The following is a 20,758-nucleotide window of genomic DNA, read 5'->3' as shown; positions in this document are numbered from 1 at the left end:
CCGCGCACTGGCCAATCGGGAGCCGGCGCTGGCGCCCCGGAGCCAATCAGCGCGCGGCCGCGGCCCGGCGGGAGATTCGACCGCAGCCCGCCCCTCGTGGGCGGCCCCGGGGCCCCTGCGGGCTCGCGTCACCGGGAGGGCGGACCCGGGCCCCGCCGCCCCGCCGCCGCTTATAAATAGAAGGGGTGGCCTTCTGGCCGGCGGCGGTAGGACGATGGAGGTCCCCGGCCGCGCAACCGGAGCCGAGGCTCCCTGGAAGCAGCTCTCTGCAGAGGTAAGCGGGCTGCCCGGCGAGCCGCGCGGCGCGGAGGTTAGATGCGCTTCCAGCAGCGGAGCTCAGGCGGGCGTAGAGCCTGCGCTCTCCAGAGCAAGGGGGGCACCTGCGTGCCTGCTCCGAAGGCTTCAGCGCCCTAACCCGGGGTGCTTCTGGCCACGGGCAGGCTTCGGCGAGCCTGGTTTCAAGGGCAGAGAAAACCGAAGCTGTGCTCGCATCCATAGAGAGGGCCACGGTTCCCGACCTGACCCGAGGGTCCCCCATGCGGATGGTCCCCCATGCAGATGGAGGACGGGGAGGATGCAGAAAGGCTGCTGTTTCCTGACCGTGATCCTTGGGCTAGAAACCACCCAGGCAGAACACACGCTCTGATTGTCACTCAACTGTAGTTTCCTAACTAGTTTTCCTGAATTTCAGGCACTGTTCTGGGTTTTTTCGATTGCACTCGGTGCGTGTCAGGGACGACAAGGTGTCCTACAGACACAGATTGTATACATGTAAAGAATGCTGGCCAAGACTCTTGTTCAGCGGGAGGAGGCAGTGACCCACACTTGAAGGGTTAGTTTTACTTCATTTACATGCCTTAAGTCCTTCAACCTTAGGCTGAGACCCAGGAGGGTAAGTGAGTTGTCCAGAGGAAAACAGCCTCTAAGTGTTGGAGCGTGGATGGCACTCAACCCATCTGACTCCAGAGCTCAAGACCCTTCCACGAAGCCACCCTGTCTGCAAATTCCCCAGCAAATTCCCCATCTTAGTCTCCACTCTTTCTCCTGGTCTTCGAGCTCCTTATCCAAAATCTGGTTCCTCGTTGCTCTCTGCATTACATCTGAACCTCTTAGCCTAACATCCGAGACCCTCTCCCCCAGCCCCAGCTTCTCTGCCGCACCTCTGTGTCTCAGTAGTCTGGCCCAACAGCATTTCTAAACTGACCTTTGGTTTCTTTGCTGTGACTCCTGCAATCAGAATCCTGCCCCCTCAGGATTCTGGTCAGGGGCTCCTGGATGGCTCAGTCAGTTGAGCGTCTGACTCTTGGTTTCAGCTCAGGTCATGATCTCAAGGTTGTGGGTTCAAGCCCCGTGTCCAGCTCCACACTGACTGGGGGATCTATGTGAGATCTTCTTCCCCTCCCTTTGCCCCTCCCCCTGCTTGTGTGCTCTCTCTCTCTCTCTCTCTCTAAAAATAAATGAATAAACTCTTTTTAAAAAAGGATCAGGGGCGCCTTGGTAGCTCAGTGGGTTAAATCTCTACCTGCAGCTCAAGTCGTGATCTCAGGGGGCTGGGATCGAGTCCCACGTCGGGCTTTCTGCTCAGCAGGGAGCCTGCTTCCTCCTCTCTCTGCCTACTTGTGATATGTCTCGGTCAAAGAAATAAATAAAATCTTAAAAAAAAAAAGGATCATGCCTGCTCAGAGAAGATCAACTTTCCCTGCAGTGGCCCCGGCCCCAGCTCCCTAGCCTCCAGCAGCAGGAATGGTGCCTACAGTGGCATTAACCAGGACAGATTTATGGGACCTCATCTCCCCTTTAAGGCTGTCCACTAGTTAATTAAAGCATGACTGTGGCTCTAGGCCACGAGTCTGAGAGCACCCACGTCTGAAGTACCTAATTAATTGATGTTGGGGGGAGAGGGAGGAGTAGGTGACCAGGCTGGAGATGGGAGGGGCTTGAAGGAAACGGAGAGCATCAGCCTGAGATATGGGGGGCGGGGGGGCGGCTTCTCAAGGAGGAGAGAAGCATCCAGACTGTTAGGAGGGATGGGGTCACAGTGTGGAGAACAGGGTCTTGTGCAGCCGTCTGTCTGTGTTCCGCAGGAGTTGGAGAATCAGTACTGCCCCAGCAGATGGGTCATCCGACGGGGAGCCGAAGAAACCCTGAAGATGTACACACACCTAGGAGACAAGGGTACTGGGGGCCATCTCCATGGCTGCCGTGGGTGGACTTTGGCAGGTGGCAATGGTTCAGATTGCGGGGATCAGGGGGAGGCTCTCAGGGCAATACCCAAAGTCCAGGCACTGGGCAAACCTTGTCCACTCAGGGCCACTCAGGAGCCCTCACTGCAGGATGGCTGGAACCAGGAAATGCCCCTGCATGCCATGATCCACCTCTACTCCGTGCTCAGCCAGCCGTGCCCAGGCACATCAGGTGACGGGCCACAGTGGCGCAGAGAGACCAAAAGGTCTCCCCCAAACATTCAGTGTTGATGCTATTTGTAAGCAAAGAAGACTTTGGTTTCTTTCAAGAAGTCAGGGCTTGGGACCCTGTAAGCGAGTGGAGGAATCCCGAGATGAATCTTGGTTTCCCCAGACTGAACAGAGCACTTGGATTTGGTGGTTCCATAAACTGAGATAATCCTTCTGGAAGAACAGGCTCGTGGAGGTTCATTCCAGCACTGACCCGTATTCTCCCTGTCCCAACGGACGTGGAGTGGAGTTGTGTCCTGGCCTCTTCAGAGCCCTCTGCAGGGCCCAGCTCTGTGCCAAACACGTGACCATTTGGTCAATAAGCCAGAGTGTGTGGTGAAATCTACATGAGCTTGTAGAAAAGCCTTTTTTTTTTTTTTTTTAAGATTTTATTCATTTAGGTCACCTGGAGTTCTAGGATCGAGTCCCACATCGGGCTCCCTGATCAGCAGGAATCTGCTTCTCCCTCTGCCCTTCCCCTTGCTTGTGCTCTCTCTCTCTCTCGCTCTCAAATAAATGAATAAAATCTTTTAAAAAAGAGATTTTATTCACTTATTTGAGAGGGAGAGAGAGCGGGAGAGAGCATGAGCAGGGAGGAGGGGCAGAGGGAGAAGCAGACTCTCCACTGAGCAGGGAGCCCGACCCAGGCCTCGATCCCAGGATCCTGGGATCATGACCCAAGCCGAAAACAGATGCCCAGATGACTGAACCACCCCGAAAACCTATTTGTCTATCATAATTGTCTTGAGGGAAAGGAGAACTGTCCCCCTTGAGAAAGCGAGTTCCGCATGAGATCGTGCTGTCCGCTGCCCTCAGAGACTCCCATCCATGATTGCTGTCCACACCGTGGACAGCTTTAAGCTCACATTCCACTCACCTTCCTGTTTTCAGTGCTGTAGTTGGCCGGGAGGAGCTGCAGATGCCACTGACCCATTCCAGGGGTGCAGAACATGAGCCCAAGAACAGGGGGCCCTGAGGGCCTGGGGAATGAACAAGGGCCATGCCCGCGCAGGGCTGGAGCCTGTCTCTACTTAAAATGTTGACATTTTGTTGGCCATGGACATTAGCGTTACTTGATATTTAAAATATGTTTGTACATTTACTGCATCTAAATAGTATTTCTCTTTGGGGTGCCTGGATGGCTCAATCGGTTGAGTGTCCAATTCTTTTTTTTTTAATATATTTTTTTAAGATTTTATTTATTTATTTGACAGACAGAGATCACAGGTAGGCAGAGAGGCAGGCAGAGAGAGAGAGGAAGGGAAGCAGGCTCCCTGCTGAGCAGAGAGCTTGATGCAGGGCTCCATCCCAGGACCCTGGGATCACGACCTGAGCTGAAGGCAGAGGCTTTAACCCACTGAGCCACCCAGGCACCCCGAGTGTCCAATTCTTTATCTCAGCTCAGGTCTTGATCTCAGAGTCCTGAGTTCTGGGCCTACCCTGGGCTCCATGCAGGGCCTACTAAAAAGTAGGGCTCCCCCTACTTTTTAAAAAAGCTCTTCTTTAAAGTAAGTATTATTTATCTTTATATTGGTCAGCTTGGTCTGCACTAACAAAAGGCCATCAAATGGGTGGCTTAAACAGTAGGAATCTATTTCTCACGTTCTGGAGGCTGGGAAGGCCACGATCAAGGTGCTGGCTAGTTTGGTTCCCTGGTGAGAGCCCTTTTCCTGACTTGCCGACAGCTGTCTTGTCCATATGTCCTCACTTGGCAGAGAGAGCAGGAGAGAGAGAGGAAGAGCCCTGGTCTTTCTTCCTCTTCGTTTAAGGCTGCTAATCCCACGACAGGGGCCCCACCCTCATGACCCCATCCAAAGCAAATACCTCCCGGAGGCCTCCAATACCATCACGTTAGGGAGCGACACTTCAACATAGGGAATGTTGGGGGACACAAACCTACAGCCAAAAACAATCTTCATTACTGAGTTCATTACTGAGTTTTTCGTGCCACCCCCCGACTCCAATGTTGTCCCCAAAGCAAGGGCCTTCCTCACCTCACCCTGCTTGACGAGCTCATGCAGCTCATGAGGGGACCCCCTGGCCCTGGGGAGAAAGGAGCAGACTGACCTGGTGGGGCTGGTCAGGCAGCGTCAGGAGGGAGCACTGCCTGGCCTCTGCTGGAGGATCCCCCCAGACCCTGTCAGTGCTGCCTGTGGCCTCGAGGATTGCCCCACAGTCACACTCACAGGACACGGCAAAGGGACACCAAGCGCTAATAGTGGAAAATTGCTGCCAAGCCAGAAAGTCTCTCCACAAAGGACAGAGAGAAAAAAGAAGACATGTTATTATTGAACAAGGGATAGCCAAACTGTGACATGCCCCATAGGAGCTGCTAGAGACCCCAGAAAGATACATCACCCTTTTGTACAGGCCAGCAATATGCCCCATCGCAGACCAGATACATCTGCTCTCAAGATAGAGGGTACCTGTGCTCAAGCCAGAGAGCCTGACAGAGCCCCCTGGTTCTTCCACAATCTACCCAGTACCTAGGGTGGCCCAGGCTTGCAAACTGCCGTTCTCCAGAGGAAAAAGAAGATTACCCATCTCTTCAAGGCAAGAGGTAGTCTTGTAACTTGGCAGCCAGACACCTGCTCCTGCCCTCCCATGGAATCTGGGGGTAGGGGTGCTGGCTTCTGGTCTGGGACAGAAACATTCCTAGCTTGTTTAACTGGCAAGAGAGTTTGTCAGCTTTTAAACATATCTACATATACCTCAAAGGGGTAGAGAGAGGATTTACAAGGAGTTTCCCAACACAAACACTGGAAGAAAAGGGAGGGAGGAAGCTCTCTTTTCCTTTTCTGCACCAGGGAGACTAAAAATAATTCCCTCCCCCCTTACTTTTGGTTTATATTCACCCTTACAGTCACTGACCTAGTAATTTGCAGTAGGGGAGTGTTCTGCTCTAATGCGTAGTTGACCTTTCTCTGCCTTAAAGACCTGGCCTGGCTAAGGCCGGACACGCAGGACTGCTGGGGGGGCATGGGCAGAGAGAAGGGGCGCGGAGGGGCCGGTTTTCAGAACTGTTTCCTCTGTCAGTAAGGTTAAACTTGTTTTACCGCAACTCTTAGGACTGATACATTGTACACTAAATGAAGGATGGATGCATGCATGGAAGGGTGGATGCATGGGCGGATGAGCCAGCAGGCAGGCAGGCGGGCAGGCAGAGGTCTGTGCTGAACCGCTGCTTGCGGGCCCTGCCCCTCAGCGGGTCCTGCAGCCTCCTGTCCCCCAAGCCACGCCCTTCTCCAAGAGAACCAATCGCCAATGAGGTGGGTGGAGCCTCGTGGTTGACAGCCTCTGGTGGGGTCCGGACCTCCGAGGGCCCTTACTACCTTCCAGGGGCTTTTTCCTCTCCACCAGGAAAGCCAGAGGAAGACTCAAAGGCACAAAAGATACAAGCGCCAGTTTTGTTTGACTGTGCTATACAGTACACGTGACATAAAATGTACCACTTAAACCATTTTTTTTAAAGATTTCATTTATTTATTTGACAGACATCACAAGCAGGCAGAGAGGCAGGCAGAGAGAGAGAGGAGGAAGCAGGCTCCCTGCTAAGCAGAGAGCCCGATGCGGGGCTCGATCCCAGGACCCTGGGATCATGACCTGAGCCGAAGGCAGAGGCTTTAACCCACTGAGCCACCCAGGCGCCCCAAACCATTTTTTTTTTTTTAAGATTTATTTATTTGACAGAGATCACAAGTAGGCAGAGAGCGGCGCGGGGGCGGGGGGTGCAGTGCGAGGGAGCAGGCTCCCTGCTGAGCAGAGAGCCAGACGCGGGGCTCTATTGCAGGACCCCAGGATCATGACCTGAGTCGAAGGCAGATGCTTAACCAACTGAGCCACCCAGGCGCCCTTAAACACTTTAGATTAGAATCACAAATGCAATATATTTGAGTCACTGAAAGTCTCTAATAGATGCATTCCTTTAAGTGGGTCCTATATAGAGGTCTGTGCCCAGTGTGGCACATGGACACACTAGGAGGCTGGTCTGTTCTGGTCATTAGACCTTTTTAAAAATTTTTTATTTATTTGACACAGAGAGCGATCACAAGTAGGCAGAGCGTCAGGCAGAGAAAACGGGGGAAGCAGGCTCCCCACTGAGCAGAGAGCTGGATGCGGGGCTTAAGCTCAGAATCCTGAGATCATGACCTGAGCCGAAGGCAGAGGCTTAACCCACTGAGCCACCCAGGCGCCCCTGGTCATTAGACCTTTGCAGGAGTCACACCTCAGGCCCTCTGAACGGTTGGTCACTTGAAGCATTAGGAGTTGGGAAGTCCCCATCCACTCATCCACAGGAGAGGGAGCGGGGACCCACAGCGCATAGCACAGCACATCTCTCTCCTAAAAAACTTCCCTTCTCTTGTCCCCTCACTCCAAGGATGGTGGGGGGCCGGTGTGTGGTCAGTAGACATGGTCAGTGATGGCAAACTGGCCTTGCCTGTCCGGCAAAGGCAGCCTGGTCTCTGGTTTTGGCATGGGGAAATGGGGCGTCTACCCTGCTCAAAGCCAAGACCAGTTGTTGGTCTTGGCCTTGAGCAGTCCAGCCAAAATGCCAACTGCCCATTTTAACAGTTTATGTGCACTTGCCCAAACACACTTTATACAAACTATCTCTACACAGTGACTTAGCCCCTTCTGGAGGTCCAGGGTCATCCAACCCAGAGGAGCATTATTTTCTTTTTGGGCCCAGCACCGCGGCCACCAAGGCTGGGGACCTGGGCATCTCTGGGGACGTGGATCCCAAGTTCACATCTCTCCCCACCAATTTCAATATATTGGGAAGATCACCGTAATCTCTGTGCTATTCCTGTTCTGCTCTTTGCATCATGAGATACTTATCCATTTCCTTTTCGATTAATGTGTTTGGGGTCCTACTTATGTAATCTTTGCTATCTCAAGATCATGAAGATCTCTTATGCTCTTTTCCAAGAGCTCTGTTGTCCTCTCTTTCATGTTTAGATAGTCCATCGGGAACTAATCTGGCATGGCGTGAGGTAGGGATCAAGAAACTTTTTTTTTTTTTTCCATTTGGATATTTGGTTAACCCAGTACTGCTTGTTGAAATATTTGTTTATCACACAATTTTCTTTTTTAAGATTTTTTTCTCTTTATTCATTTGAATCCGAGAGAGACAGAGAGAGCATAGACAGGGGAGAGGGAGAAGCAGGCTTCCCACTGAGCAGCGAGCCCAATGTGGTGCTCGATCCTAAGACCCTAGGATCATGATCCGAGCCAAAGGCAGATGGTCAACTATCTGAGTCACCCAGGTGCTCCTATCACACAATTTTCTTTTAATTTTTTTACTACCTATCAAGTCCTGGGTATACAGTGGTGGGCAAAACAAAGCCCTTGTCTTCAGGGTGAAGGCAACACACAGACAGGAAAAACAGTGAAAAGTATATCAAGAGTGGTGAATGCCAGACTCTATGACAAAGCCAAGAAGGGGGATAGGCCATAATGTCTCTGAGCAGCTTTCTATTTTCATAGGTCACTGAGGCTATTATAAATGCCATTACTGTGGACATCTTTAAAACAAGTCTTTGGGAATATATCTGATCATTTCCTTAAAAAACTGTGTGGATAGGGACTTAGGAATCAAGGAATACAATCTTCTTGGGCTTTGATACCTATTTCCAAACCGTCTTTCAGAAGATCTTACCAATTTACACTCTCCAGTGCCCAGTGTTGGAGGGAGCTAGGCTGCCCGCATTTCACTGATTTGGGGAGAGAGCACTTGGGGGAGGGCATGAATATACAGACTCCCCTCTCACCCCACCCCTTCACCTCTGGTATTTATTTCCCTAACAATGCCCCTTCTCCTTTCTTCTTCTCCACCCAAGTCCTCGCCAATTTCCACATCATTCTCACCTCCCATCCTGGCACCCAATTACATATCCATATTGTTTTATTATCTATTTACTTGAAGTGAGATTAAATACTTTATTTCTTTGAGAGAAAAAGAGAGAGCACTTGAGCAGGGAGGAGCAAAAGGGCAGGGAGAGGGAGAGAGAATCTGAACCAGACTCCACACTGAGCGCAGACCCGACGCGGGGCTCGATCCCGCCACTGTGAGATCGTGACCTGAGGCGAGATCAAGAGTCCGACGCTTCACCAGCTGAGCCCCCCAGGCACCCCTATTTGAAGTGAGTTTATATATTGCTTCCCTAGAAGATTGCTTTTCAAAAGACTTGGACAAGTCGACACTTCCTGGAGCACGAAGCAAAGGGTCATGGCCACAAAAACCCCGTAATGAAGCAGTGGACAGAGTGCGCCCTTCAGAACCATGGCGCCCTTCCAGACAGACCTTGGCAGACCTTATCGGTCCCACTTGGGTGGGCCAGTCTGCTGTTGTTGCAACTGACCACACACACCCACGTGATGCTTGGGAACCCAGCTCAGATGACCTTGAGGACTTGGGGAAGCATCGTTGGAGGCAAACAGTGACAGCTAGAACTGACCGGTGCACCCCAAGGGGCTTTCAGCAGAAAAGATTCTGCCTTAAATGATAGAGAAATGATACAGATTGTGCTGACGGCGACTTGTCCGTTTCTCGAGACAGCCACCAAGAAGGTCCGGGCCACCAGGAAGAGCCTGCTGCATGTCCCCTACGGGGATGGCGAAGGGGAGAAACTGGACATCTACTTTCCTGGAGAAGTGGCTGCTGAAGGTAGGCCATCAGGAGGGCTGTCCCTGGGCAGGTCTAGGCTGGCCTGGCCACCTGGGCTCAGCCTCCATGCCTTTGTCTGTCTTTACAGGCTTGCCTTTCTGTCTGTTCCTTCACGGAGGCTACTGGCAGAGTGGAAGGTGAGTCGGGGTCTGGATGAGCAGGATCTGGAGATTCTTCTTGCCCTGGTGTAGAAGCTCCTTTGGCTGCTGCAACAGATGACTGCAAACTTGCTGGCTTATCACTGAAACACATTCTCTTCTGGTTCCAGCGGCCAGAAGTCTGAGATCGGGGTGCGTGCAGCACCCTGCTCCATTTCTAGGCTCCAGGGAGAACCTGCTCCTGCCTCCTCCAGCTTCTGGGGGGTTCTTGGGTTTCATTGGCTGTGGTCGCCTCAGTTCCATCTCTGCCTCCGTTCTCACTGGGCTTCCGCGGTGTCTGTGTGTCTGTATCTCAGATCTCCCCCAACCTTTCTCTCTTATAACATCACCCATTGTAGGATTGAGGTCCATCCTAAATCATGGATGACCTCCCCCTCGGGGTCCCTAATGACAGCTCTGTACACTGTGTGGCCGTATTCCCAGGTGCTGGGCTTAGGACATGGACCTGTCTTTTGAGGGAACATGACTTAACCCACTGTACCCGGGGAGAAGTACGTTCAAGCTACTCGCAGTCAAAGGGAAACCGCAGTGACTAACCCTCCTGGCCTGTGTGGGACTGAGGGGTTTCCCAGACATGAGGCTTTTGGCGGGAGAGCCCCCGGGGAACCCAGGTCAGCTCATCACCATACGATAAGCAGAGGCATACTTGAGATCTTCAAGGACACTGTTGTTCCCTAGGATCTCACTAAGGAGTTTCCTGCTACAGGATCTATGACCCTTCAAGCATAGACATCTTTGCAGCTGAATTTATGGCTTTACCCATTGTCCCACAAAGCTCTCTGTGCATCTGATCTTCATTTCTCAAAGACAGCACCTACGAGAAAGTAGATGTCCCCATTTTACAGATGAGAAAAGCAGACTTAGAGGTTAAGTAAAGCCCCCAGGGTTTCAGAGCTAGCAGGTGATAAGGTAAGGACCGCACCTACCTTCTTCCTTATACTACACAGGACCAGAGAGGGCTGGACACCCTGGTGGACAGGAAGGAGCCTGGTTGGTGGCCGAGGTTCCTCCATTATCACATGTCTGTCTCTTTCCTCAGTAAGGACATGTCAGCCTTCATGGTCGAGCCACTGACGGCACGGGGAGTGGCTGTGGTAGTCGTGGCTTATGACATTGCCCCCAAAGGTAATGAGGATGGTCCTAGGGGTTGGAAGGCTGCTGGGCTTTGGAGGGGAGGGAGCCACCCGCCATGGACCCTGACCCCACTCCTGCTCTGTGTGCAGGAACCCTGGACCAGATGATAGACCAGGTGACTCGGAGCATCGCATTTGTGCAGAGGAAATATCCGTGCAATGAGTGGGTGTCCCTGCAGATCTTCCTGTTGTTAGACAATGCAGGAGGACGGTGGGCTCAGTACCTTGGGAGCAGTGCGGCTGCCTCCTCCGGGCTGTGGGGCAGAAGGCAGATCGGAAGCCTCTGGTACTGGTCCGATGCACTCAGGAAACTGAAGGCAGACTTGGCTCTCTTCTCTGACCCGACCCAGGGGACTTTACCTTTGTGGACACTCAGCAGGGGCCCACCTGGCTGCCATGATGCTCCTGGCCAACTGGACCAAGCACGGAGTCACACCCAACCTCAAAGGTTTTCACGGGACTGCAGGTCTGGCTGGGCAGCCTTCGCCCTCCTCGGGTGGTCGACACCGGCTGCCCCAAATCCCAGCAGCCACGGAGGGCTTGACCTGCGGGCTCTGAGCCCTGTGAGACAGGCCTGCTTTGCTTCTCTCCCCCTACCGTGGTCTTGCCCCTTTGGTCCTGGAGGCTGGGCTGGCCCCATAATGCTCCCCCCTACCCTCCGGGTCTGCATGAGGCCTGGCTTGGTGGAGCCTCTGCCCCACCTGCAGCCTGACCCTCTGACTCTTCTTCCCCTTCACAGGTTTTTTCCTGGTAAGTGGGATCTATGACCTGGAGCCCATCGTGCACACCACTCAGAACGCCCCTCTCCTCCTGACCCCGTGAGTCATTTGGCCCCTCGTCCCGGAGCTGAGGGGGACCCTCCCAGGAGGGCCCGGGGTGAACTGCAGTCTCCTCTCTGCCCTGACCCACGCCTACCCCCTTCATCAGGGAGGACGCTCGGAGGAACAGCCCCCAGCTGCTCCTGGAGGCGGCCTTGGCTCGGCCCTCGGGGCCAGCCTGCCGCGTGCTGGTGACTGTGGGCCAACACGACTCCCCTGAATTCCACCGACAGTCGAGAGAGTTTTTTCAGGTACCCGCAGCTCCCCGCCTCTGGCCAGAGGTTGAGGGTCCTGTCCTCCTATTACCTTCCACTTTGCTTCACCCCAAGGGACCCCAAGACCCTGAGCCATTTAGCCAACAAATACTTAGCGGGCACCTGGCACGTGGCAGGCGCGGGGTGACGCTCCCCCACGCCCCCCCGCCTGCCGCCTCTTGACTCCTTCCTTCACCCAGACGCTGTGCCGGGGAGGGTGGGATGCCTCGTTTGAAGAAATCCCTGACGTGGATCACTTTGAAATCATCTGGAGCCTAACCCAGCAGGACTTCGTGCTCACCCAGGTGGGGCACAGCCTTTCACCTGGGGAGTGTGGTTCCCACAGGAGAGGTGGGGCGGGGGGTGGGGGTGGCGCACGGGGGATCTTTGGCCTCCAGGGGGCTGGGGTCCTGATGGTAGGAACCCAGAACCACCCCCCCCCACTGCCCCAGGGGATCTGCAGAGTCTGCTCCTGGGCACGAAGGTGGGAGCTGCCTGGGGCTTGGTGGGTGGGGGGGGGAGGGGGGGCATCGCTCTGGGGCAAGGAAAGAATTCGCGTGTGTGTAAGCAAACAGCAAAGCCAGCTCCAGGTAGGCGAGGATGGAGGGGTCTGGTTCATAAACGTTCATTACAATTTTCACATGGAGACGCCTGTTTGTTTATTTATTTATTTATTTATTTATTTTTAAAAAGATTTTATTTATTTGACAGAGAGCGATCCCAAGTAGGCAGAGAGGCAGGCAGAGAGAGAGAGGAGGAGGAAACAGGCTCCCTACTGAGCAGAGAGCCCGATGCGGGACTCGATCCCAGGATCCTGAGATCATGACCTGAGCCGAAGGCAGCGGCTTAAACCACTGAGCCACCCACGCACCCGTTTATTTATTTTTATTTGTGTTAAAGATTTGCATTTATTTATTGATTTGACAGAGGGAAAGAGGCAGCGAGAGAGGGAACACAAGCAGGGGGAGTGAGAGAGGGAGACGCAGGCTTCCCGCTGAGCAGGGAGCCCGATGGGGGGGCTCGATCCCAGGACCCTGGGATCATGACCTGAGCCAAAGGCAGATGCCTAATCACTGTCCAGGGGCGCCCGGCTGGCTCAGCTGGTGGAGCGCATGACTCTTGATCTCGGGGTCGTGGAGTTGGAGCTCCACGTTGGGTGTAAAGATGGCTTAAAAATAAAATATTTGGAAAAAAAATCAAATATTACAATTTTAATGTGGAGAATTCTTCTAAAAGCCAAAGAGAAAACTGGCGAAAATATTTGTCACAGATTTGGCAGATAAAAAATTACCACTTCTGTTCCCCACACCCCCAGCCCAGGAAAGTGGGCGTGTCATTAGCGTCGCTTATTAATCAGCTGCCGCCTCAACAAGGCTTCTTTTCTTTATTAAGATTTTATTTGCTTATTTGACAGAGAGAGACACAGCGAGAGAGAGAACACAAGCAGGGGGACTGGGAGAGGGAGAAGCAGGCTTCCTGCCAGGCAGGGAGCCTGATGTGGGGCTCCATTCCAGGATTGAGCCGAAAGCAGATGCTTAACAAACTGAGCCCCACAGTTGCCCTTCAGTAAGGGTTTTTATAGTATTCCGTTTAAACTCACATAGTTAATATTCTTACTATATAAAGAACACTTTCAAATCAATAAGAACAGTTTTTATTTCTATTTAGGAATAGATTATAAATAGAAAACAATGGATAAAGAATAAGAGATGATTTTTTTTTAAAGATTTTATTTATTTATTTGACAGACAGAGACCATAGTAGGCAGAGAGGCAGGCAGAGAGGAAGGGAAGCAGGCTCCCTGCTGAGAGAAAGCCCAATGCGGGGCTCGATCCCAGGATCCTGGGATCATGACCTGAGCCGAAGACAGAGGCTTTAACCCACTGAGCCACCCAGGCGGCCCTAAGAGATGATTTTTTAAAAGATTTTATTTGTCAGAGAGAGGGAGAGAGCGCAAGCAGAGGGAGAAGCAGGGAGCTGAGCAGGGAGCCCGATGCGGGACTCAATCCCAGGATTCTGGGATCATGACCAGAGCCGAAGGCTGAGCCACCAACTGAGCCACCCAGGCACCCCAAGAACAGGGGATAAATTTTTTTTTAAGATTATTTATTTATTTATTTGACAGACAAAGATCACAGGTAGGCAGAGAGGCATGCAGAGAGAGAGGAGGAAGCAGGCTTCCTGCCGAGTCAGAGAGCCGGATGTGGGGCTCGATCCCGGGACCCAGGGATCATGACCTGAGCTGAAGGCAGAGGCTTTAACCCACTGAGCCACCCAGGTGCCCCAGAACAGGGGATAATTTAAGAAAAAATGTACATGGCTAATAAACGTGGGGGGGAAATTAAATTATGCTAGTGATCATAGAAATGTCACTTAAAAGCCCAGTCCTTGAAGCACCTGGGTGGCTCAGTTGGTTAAAGCCTCTGCCTTCGGCTCAGGTCATGATCTCAGGGTCCTGGGATCGAGTCCCGCATCGGGCTCTCTGCTCAGCAGGGAGCCTGCTTCTCCCTCTCTCTGCCTGCCTCTCTGCCTACTTGTGATCTCTCTCTGTGTCAAATAAATAAACAAAATCTAAAAAAAAAAAAAAAAAAGCCCAGTCCTTTCCCACCTGTCATGGAAAATATTCTAATGATAATTATGTCCAGCCCTGCTGGAGAGGTTGGGAAGGGGCTCCTCTCCAGTTCTGCCCTTGGGAGCACATTCTGGTGACAGGAATCCAAACCCAAAGGCCCAGGAATTCTGTTGCTGGAATTTCTCTTCAGGATAATCAAGAAATACAAAAAGGTAGTCTTCCCAGCTTTATGAATATTCAAAACTTAGAAACAGCCCACACATCCCAGTGAGTTTGAATTATGACATAATTTGGTAACAGAAGGAAGTTTGCAAAAATAAGTTAGGATACATCAAATTGTTTCAGATGTGAGAGCCAAAGCACAAGAAAGGAGTGAGCCAACATATTTCCAGTTTCATAATACATAGGCAGCTAGACCCCGGGAGGCACGGGCATGCTTGTGCAAAAAAACAAGTACCAGTGGTGTGACAGGTGCATTTAAAAAATTCATTTCTGCGTTGGCTAACACGAACATGCATTCCTTTTTTTTTTTTAATGGGGGAAGAACAAACACTCATAAGTGACATCTCTTGAAAAACCTAAGAAATACACATTTCAGGTTTTGGAGGCCGTCCAGTCTCTGACACAGCTACCCAACGCTGCCACTGTAGTACATATAGAAGCTGCCACGACCATTCATAAATGCTGAACATGGTGGCTGTGTGCCAATAAAACTTTATTCGTACGGACATTTGACTCTTACATAATTTTTACATGTCAGGAAATAATATTATGTTTCGATCTTTTTTCAGCCATTTAAAAATGGAAAGCCAGGGACACCCAGCTGGCTCAGTCGGTGGAACAGGCGGCTCTTGATCTCAGGGTCGGAGTTCCAGCCCCACGCTGAGTGTAGAGATTACTTAGAATTTGGCACTGGAGACTTTTAATTAATCAACTTTAATTAATTAACTAAAAACCTGATTAGTTAATTTCATAAAAACGTAAAGCCATTCTTAGCTCGTGGGTCCAGAAAGCACATCTCGAGCAAGGTAAGCCTACGAATGGCTGGGGGGTTATTTAGGACACTTCAGAGGACAGATGGGACTGAGCTGTCCTTGTAAGTTATTGCGCTGTGCTCAGGAATGCAGTCTGTTTCTTTCACCGGATTCTGGAGAGAGAGCCGCATGAGAGCCGCTCTGAACCTGGGGGTCTTGGGTCTTGTCTTCCTGCTGCAGATGATTTTAAGCACAATCCTTCGGGAGCTCTAACACCGCTGGAGTGTGGCCCCTGCTACCGATGATGAAGGTCCTCAACAGACCCCACACGCTTCCCCTTCCTGCCAGCACCCCCCTCTCTGTGCCCAGGAGCACCTCCATTTGCTCCCAACACCACTGCAAATCTCCCTCCCCGCTGGCCTGGATGGAGGGGTTCCAGGGAAGGTCCAGCCCAGTCAACACTACGATCCCCAAGCCACCTGGGCCGCTGCCTGCCAAGATGGTGTGACAAATATGACAATGCCCGGCAATCAGTAGACTTAGCTCCAGTTGAAAGTCTGCTGACCTTTTTGTAAGAGCTCAAAAACCAGTCTGTTCTCTTTTATGGCATTCTTTTGACCCATCTGTCCTGTCTTGAGGCTTTCCCTAAGCTCCAGGGACATAGCCCGGGGGCTGACCCCTCCCTGAGGGGACAAGGACATCCACAGCCAGGTCAAGATTCCTCTGCGCCCCACCCAGGGGTGTGCACAGTTCCCAAGCAGCCACCCACCACCCTCCCCTCCCCAGCAACCCTCCTCCATTCTAAAGAGCTAGGACCCCCTGTGTGATGGGGTGTCACAATAACGGAGACTAGCCTAGATAGTCTTCAGTCAGGGATAAGTACATCCAAACCCCCAGCAGCCGAAAACGATGTAGCCATAAGAAAGAGACATGTTTACCGGGTGGGAAATCCCCCCAAAATATTGTTACATGATAAAACCAAGACGCTTGCTTAATTACAACTTAGTACCATCTCAAGGACTTTAAACAATACACCCCCACAAAAAGACGTTTTTCTCTGTGTGCTCACGTGTGTGATGCAGAGGACAGATCCTGGTGGACCCATACTAAACCCTCTGCTCCCCTCCAGGGAGGGAGGTGTTTCGCTATATTTGTATTCTCTGACGCTGGAGCTGAGAAGGTGATGAATATTTAAACGTAGTATGTAATCGGAAGTGCTGAAATACTCAAAAAGCTTTCAGGAGGCAGGCAAGTGAGAAGGACATTATAGACGGTAATTTGAATCTATCCCAGACCTGCAAAGGACATGACTCACAGACTGTAGAACTTCCGTCTGACATCTGCAACCAGTTCTGAGACTGAGACCCCTCCCAGCTGCTGGAGGGGGCCCCCCATGGCACACCTAGGTTAGGAACTGCCCCCTTAGGTTACACCCTGATGAGATAAAATGTCTTAAAATAAGCAAAAGACAGAACAGAAAAGAGTTCACCCCCTTGCGATCCTATTTTCATTAAAAAAAAAAAAAGTTTATATAAATGGGGTGCCTGGGTGGCTCAGTGGGTTAAGCATCTACCTTCAGCTCAGGTCATGATCCCGGGGTCCTGGGATAGAGCCCCACCTTGGGCTCTCTGCTCAGCGGGGAACCTGCTTCTGCTTCTCCCTCTCCCTCTGCCTGCCACTCCCCCTGCCTGTGATTTGTCTGTCAAATAAATAAATAAAATCTTTAAAAATAAATAAATAAACATTGTAATTTAATATACGATTTACATTAAATATGCTGTGGACTGGACAACTATTTTTACGGCTTTCTAAACATGGCTTCATGATTTCTTTTTTTTTTTTTGTAACTAGACGAAAGACACGGTGCTCTGTTTCAGGCGTACACTGTAATGGCTCAGGGTTCATCTCGAGAAGTGTGCTCTTAATCCCCTTCATCTGTTTCGCCCGTTCCCTCCCACCCCCGCACCTACCTTCTAGCAACCACTGGTTTGTGCTTCCTACGTAAGAGTGTGGCTTTTTCATTTGTCTTTTTCCCCTCCTTTGTCTGTTTCTTCAACTCCCCATGTGAGTGGAATCTTGTGCTTTTGTCGTTCTCTGTTGGACTTATTTTACTTAGCCTGATACCCTCTCGGTTGTCACAATAGCAAGGTCTCCTCCCCTCTGTGACTGAGTGATACGTCGCTGTATGCGTGTACCACACCTTCTCTACCCATCCATCAGTCCGTGGGCACTTGGGCTGAGTCCGTATCTTGCTGTTACAAACCACGCCCAGTAAACCTCAGCGGGGACGCATCTTTTCGAATGAGAGTTTCATTTTCTCTGGGTAAATATGCAGCAGTGGAATTGCCAGATCATACGTGTTTCTATTTTAATTTTTTGAGGACACAACATACTGTTTCCCACAGTGGCTGCGCCAGTCTGCTTTCCCACAGGCAGCGCCCGACGGCTCCTGTTTCTCCGCACCCTCCCCAACGCTGCTCACATTTTGTGCTTTTTTATGGTAGCCATTCTGACAGGTGTGAGGCGAGATCTCGGTGTGGCTTTGATTTGCATTTCCCCAGCAATGAGATGCTGAGCACTTTTTCATGTGTCTGTTGGCCATCTGTGTGTCTTCTTTGGAAAAATGTCTACTCAGTTCCACTGCCCAAATAGTTCATTGTTTCATTGAACTTGTTTCATTGAACATTGTTTCATTGAACATTGTTTCACTGTCAGCTCAGAGTTTCACTGAACTCTTGGGGGGGTTTTTTGGTGTTGAGTTGTATAAGCTCATTATAAAGATAACTTTTTTTTTTTAAAGATTTTATTTATTTATTTGACAGACAGAGATCACAAGCAGACGGAGAGGCAGGCAGAGAGAGAGAGAGAGGGAGAGGGAAGCAGGCTCCCTGCTGAGCAGCGAGCCCGATGCGGGACTCGATCCCAGGACCCTGAGACCATGACCTGAGCCGAAGCAGAGGCTTTAACCCACTGAGCCACCCAGGCGCCCCAAGATAATGTTAAAATATAAAAATAATGTTAAATTCCCTGATTTTGACAATTCTGCTGTGATTATATTAAAGATGAAGTAGGTAGGGGTAAAGAGGCAAAATGCCTTCACCTTACTCTTAAATTGCTCAGATAAAAAATATGCATATAGGGACGCCTGGGTGGCTCAGTTGGTTGGACGACTGCCTTTGGCTCAGGTCATGATCCCGGAGTCCCGGGATCAAGTCCCGCATTGGGCTCCCAGCTGCATGGGGAGTCTGCTTCTCCCTCTCACCTTCTCCTCGCTCATGCTCTCTCTCACTGTCTCTCTCTCTCAAATAAATAAATAAAATCTTTAAAAAAATATGCATCTATACACATACTATATATATATATTCTATTTTCTCTCTATATGTACATGCGTCATGTAAACAGAAAATCTGGATAGAGTACACATCAGTATTCCTTGTACCGTTCTTGTAAGCTTTCTGTAATTTAAAACGATACAGTAAAGAGGCACTTGGCTGGCTTAGTCAGCAGAACATGCAACTATTGATCTCAGGGTTGTAAATTCAAGCCCCTCCTTGGGTGTAGCGATCACTTAAAAATAAAATCTTTAGTAGTAATCATCATCATAATAAAATGATACAATAAAAAGTTTCCAGGGGCACCTGGCTGGCTCAGTCAGTAGAGTGTGGTAGAGCATGGGATTCTTTTTTTTTTAAGATTCTTTTTTTATTTATTTGACAGAGATTGACACAGCAAGAGAGGGAACACAAGCAGGGGGAGTGGGAGAGGGAGAAGCGAGCTTCCCAGAGAGCAGGGAGCCCGATGTGGGGCTCGATCCCAGGACCCTGGGATCATGACCTGAGCCGAAGGTAGACACCCAACAAGGGTGCCACCCAGGCGCCCCTAAGCATGGTATTCTTTTTTTTTTTTTTTTAAGATTTTATTTATTTGACAGACAGAGATCACAAGTAGGCAGACAGGCAGGCAGAGAGGGAGAGAGAGGAGGAAGCAGGCTTCCCGCAGAGCAGAGAGCCCGATGCGGGGCTCGATCCCAGGACCCTGAGACCACGACCCGAGCCGAAGGCAGCGGCTTAACTCACTGAGCCACCCAGGCGCCCCTAAGCATGGGATTCTTAATCTCAAGGTTGTGAGTTCAAGCCTCACAATGGCTGTGGATCCTATTTAACTAAAAAAGAAGTGGTTTCCAAAATGTTGTGACATTGAAAGAATGGAAGCCAGCAGCCTGCGTGGGGTTGGAGCATTGAGAAGTCCTCTTATTTCTGGCCCACGGATGTGAGAGGTGCCACTCAGCCACCCCTGCAGCTCGGGAAGTGACTTCAGAACACCCTGTTCCTGACACAGATGGAGGACACACAGTTTTCCCTGTAGGCTGCGGGATTTGCCGTTGCTGGGACACCACTTTGAGGAGGGAAGGGGGGCGTTTGCCCTGAGGTCAGCCTCACCCATCCTCTCTGTCCTGCCCTTTCTCTCCCACAATTGTCATTACTGCCTCCCTCCAAGCCCCCACCCCAGGTCTGTGAGGTCCGTGATGCCCTCAGGGACTTAGAATTCTGTCTCCGGCTCTTAGTCCTTCAAGCTCTCCTGAAGCTTTTGTGTGGCCTTGAAGCCCTCTAGAATTCTCCTTTCTGACTCTGTGGAGCAGGTGGGGGCGACGGCTGCCGTCTGTGGCTGCCGAGCACCCGGGAGCTGCTCCAGGCTCTCTTCCTGGCATTGGTTTCACTCCCTGCCCTTTCCGGACTCTACCAGCGACTCTGGGTCTTCATTTATTCATCTGTTAAAAAAAATCCAGCTGGAGCAGGAACAGGGAGACAGACCCACGGGCAGAACTGAGACTGAGAGAGACCCCAGAGATGGGTCCCAGCACATGGGGGGGTTTACGAAGTGACAAAAGTGGTGTTTCAGGGGCACCTGGGTGGCTCAGTTGGTGAAGCCTCTGTCTTCGGCTCAGGTCGTGATCTCCGGGTCCTGGGATCCAGCCTTGCATTGGGCTCCCTGCTCAGCGGGGAGTCTGCTTCTCGCTCTTCCTCCACCTACTGCTCCCCCTGGCTTGTGCTGTGTGTGTTAAATAAAGAAATAAAATCTTAAAAAAAAAAAAAAAAAGTGGTGTCTCAAACCTGCCTTCGTTCAAAGCTGCTACCAAACAGTGTAGAGTCAGCTGGCCAGATCTTGGCAAACAGGGGCACTTGGGTGGCTCAGTGGATTAAGCCTCTGCTCAGGTCATGGTATCAGGGTCCTGGGATCGAGCCCCGCATCGGGCTCTCTGCTCCACAGGGAGCCAGCTTCCCCCTCTCTCTCTGCCTGCCTCTCTGCCTACTTGCGATCTCTGTCTCTCTGCCAAATAAATAAAATCTTAGAAAGAAAGAAAGAAAGAAGAAAAAATACACCACAAAGTCCAAAAAACAACAAACCGGCCAAGGTCGAGGAAGACAAGAGGAATGAGTTTAAGTGCCTTTTGTATAAAAACTCACCAGACAATACGAAAAATGTCAATAACCAAACAGCTAAGTAGGTAAAGACAGGAATGGGCCATTCACAAGCAAGACTTGATCCGTCTTTTAATCTGAGAGATACAAGTTAAAACAAGCACATACCTTTCTGCATTCTTGCAAGTGCAAAGATCAAAAAGTCTGCTTCGGCTCAGTGGGGTGAGAAGACCAGAAGTCTGGGGGGTGGGGGTTAGCTCAGGTTAACCAGGGAGACCTTGACCAGGGTATTTAGCAGGCACAGGCCCG

At 51.0% G+C, this 20,758-nt stretch overlaps 1 protein-coding gene across 2 annotated transcripts; it reads left to right on the top strand.

The window, feature by feature from the left end:
* The first annotated feature begins 145 nt into the window (after window positions 1-145).
* Window positions 146-16,026, top strand: AFMID (arylformamidase). Of its 2 annotated transcripts, none has more exons than XM_013054373.2 (11): window positions 146-274; window positions 2,085-2,175; window positions 9,013-9,120; window positions 9,209-9,257; window positions 10,318-10,403; window positions 10,502-10,574; window positions 10,762-10,859; window positions 11,151-11,229; window positions 11,339-11,480; window positions 11,684-11,788; window positions 15,270-16,026. In XM_013054373.2, the coding sequence occupies exons 1-11, from the start codon at window positions 215-217 to the stop codon at window positions 15,300-15,302; spliced, it is 924 nt and encodes a 307-aa protein (XP_012909827.1). In that variant the 5' UTR covers window positions 146-214; the 3' UTR covers window positions 15,303-16,026. The 2 variants fall into 2 exon arrangements, with proteins under 2 accessions (XP_012909827.1, XP_044941742.1); XM_045085807.1 differs by having other exon boundaries at window positions 10,762-10,877.
* The last annotated feature ends 4,732 nt before the right edge of the window (window positions 16,027-20,758 follow it).

The sequence above is a fragment of the Mustela putorius genome, unplaced genomic scaffold (genome assembly GCF_011764305.1).
Source record: "Mustela putorius furo isolate JIRA1106 unplaced genomic scaffold, ASM1176430v1.1 tig00000873_pilon_pilon_pilon, whole genome shotgun sequence".
Lineage (NCBI taxonomy): Eukaryota > Metazoa > Chordata > Mammalia > Carnivora > Mustelidae > Mustela > Mustela putorius.
Note: the sequence above shows the minus strand (reverse complement) of the source record. Positions and strands in the feature narration are given on the sequence as shown.

Bases quoted from the DNA above. Each gene is read 5' to 3' on its own strand.
- AFMID (XM_045085807.1), top strand. From the start codon at position 215: ATGGAGGTCCCCGGCCGCGCAACCGGAGCCGAGGCTCCCTGGAAGCAG. The intron at 2,176-9,012 runs GTACTGGGGGCC...TTCTCGAGACAG, and splicing joins CACACACCTAGGAGACAAGG to CCACCAAGAAGGTCCGGGCC. The intron at 11,230-11,338 runs GTGAGTCATTTG...CCCCTTCATCAG, and splicing joins GCCCCTCTCCTCCTGACCCC to GGAGGACGCTCGGAGGAACA.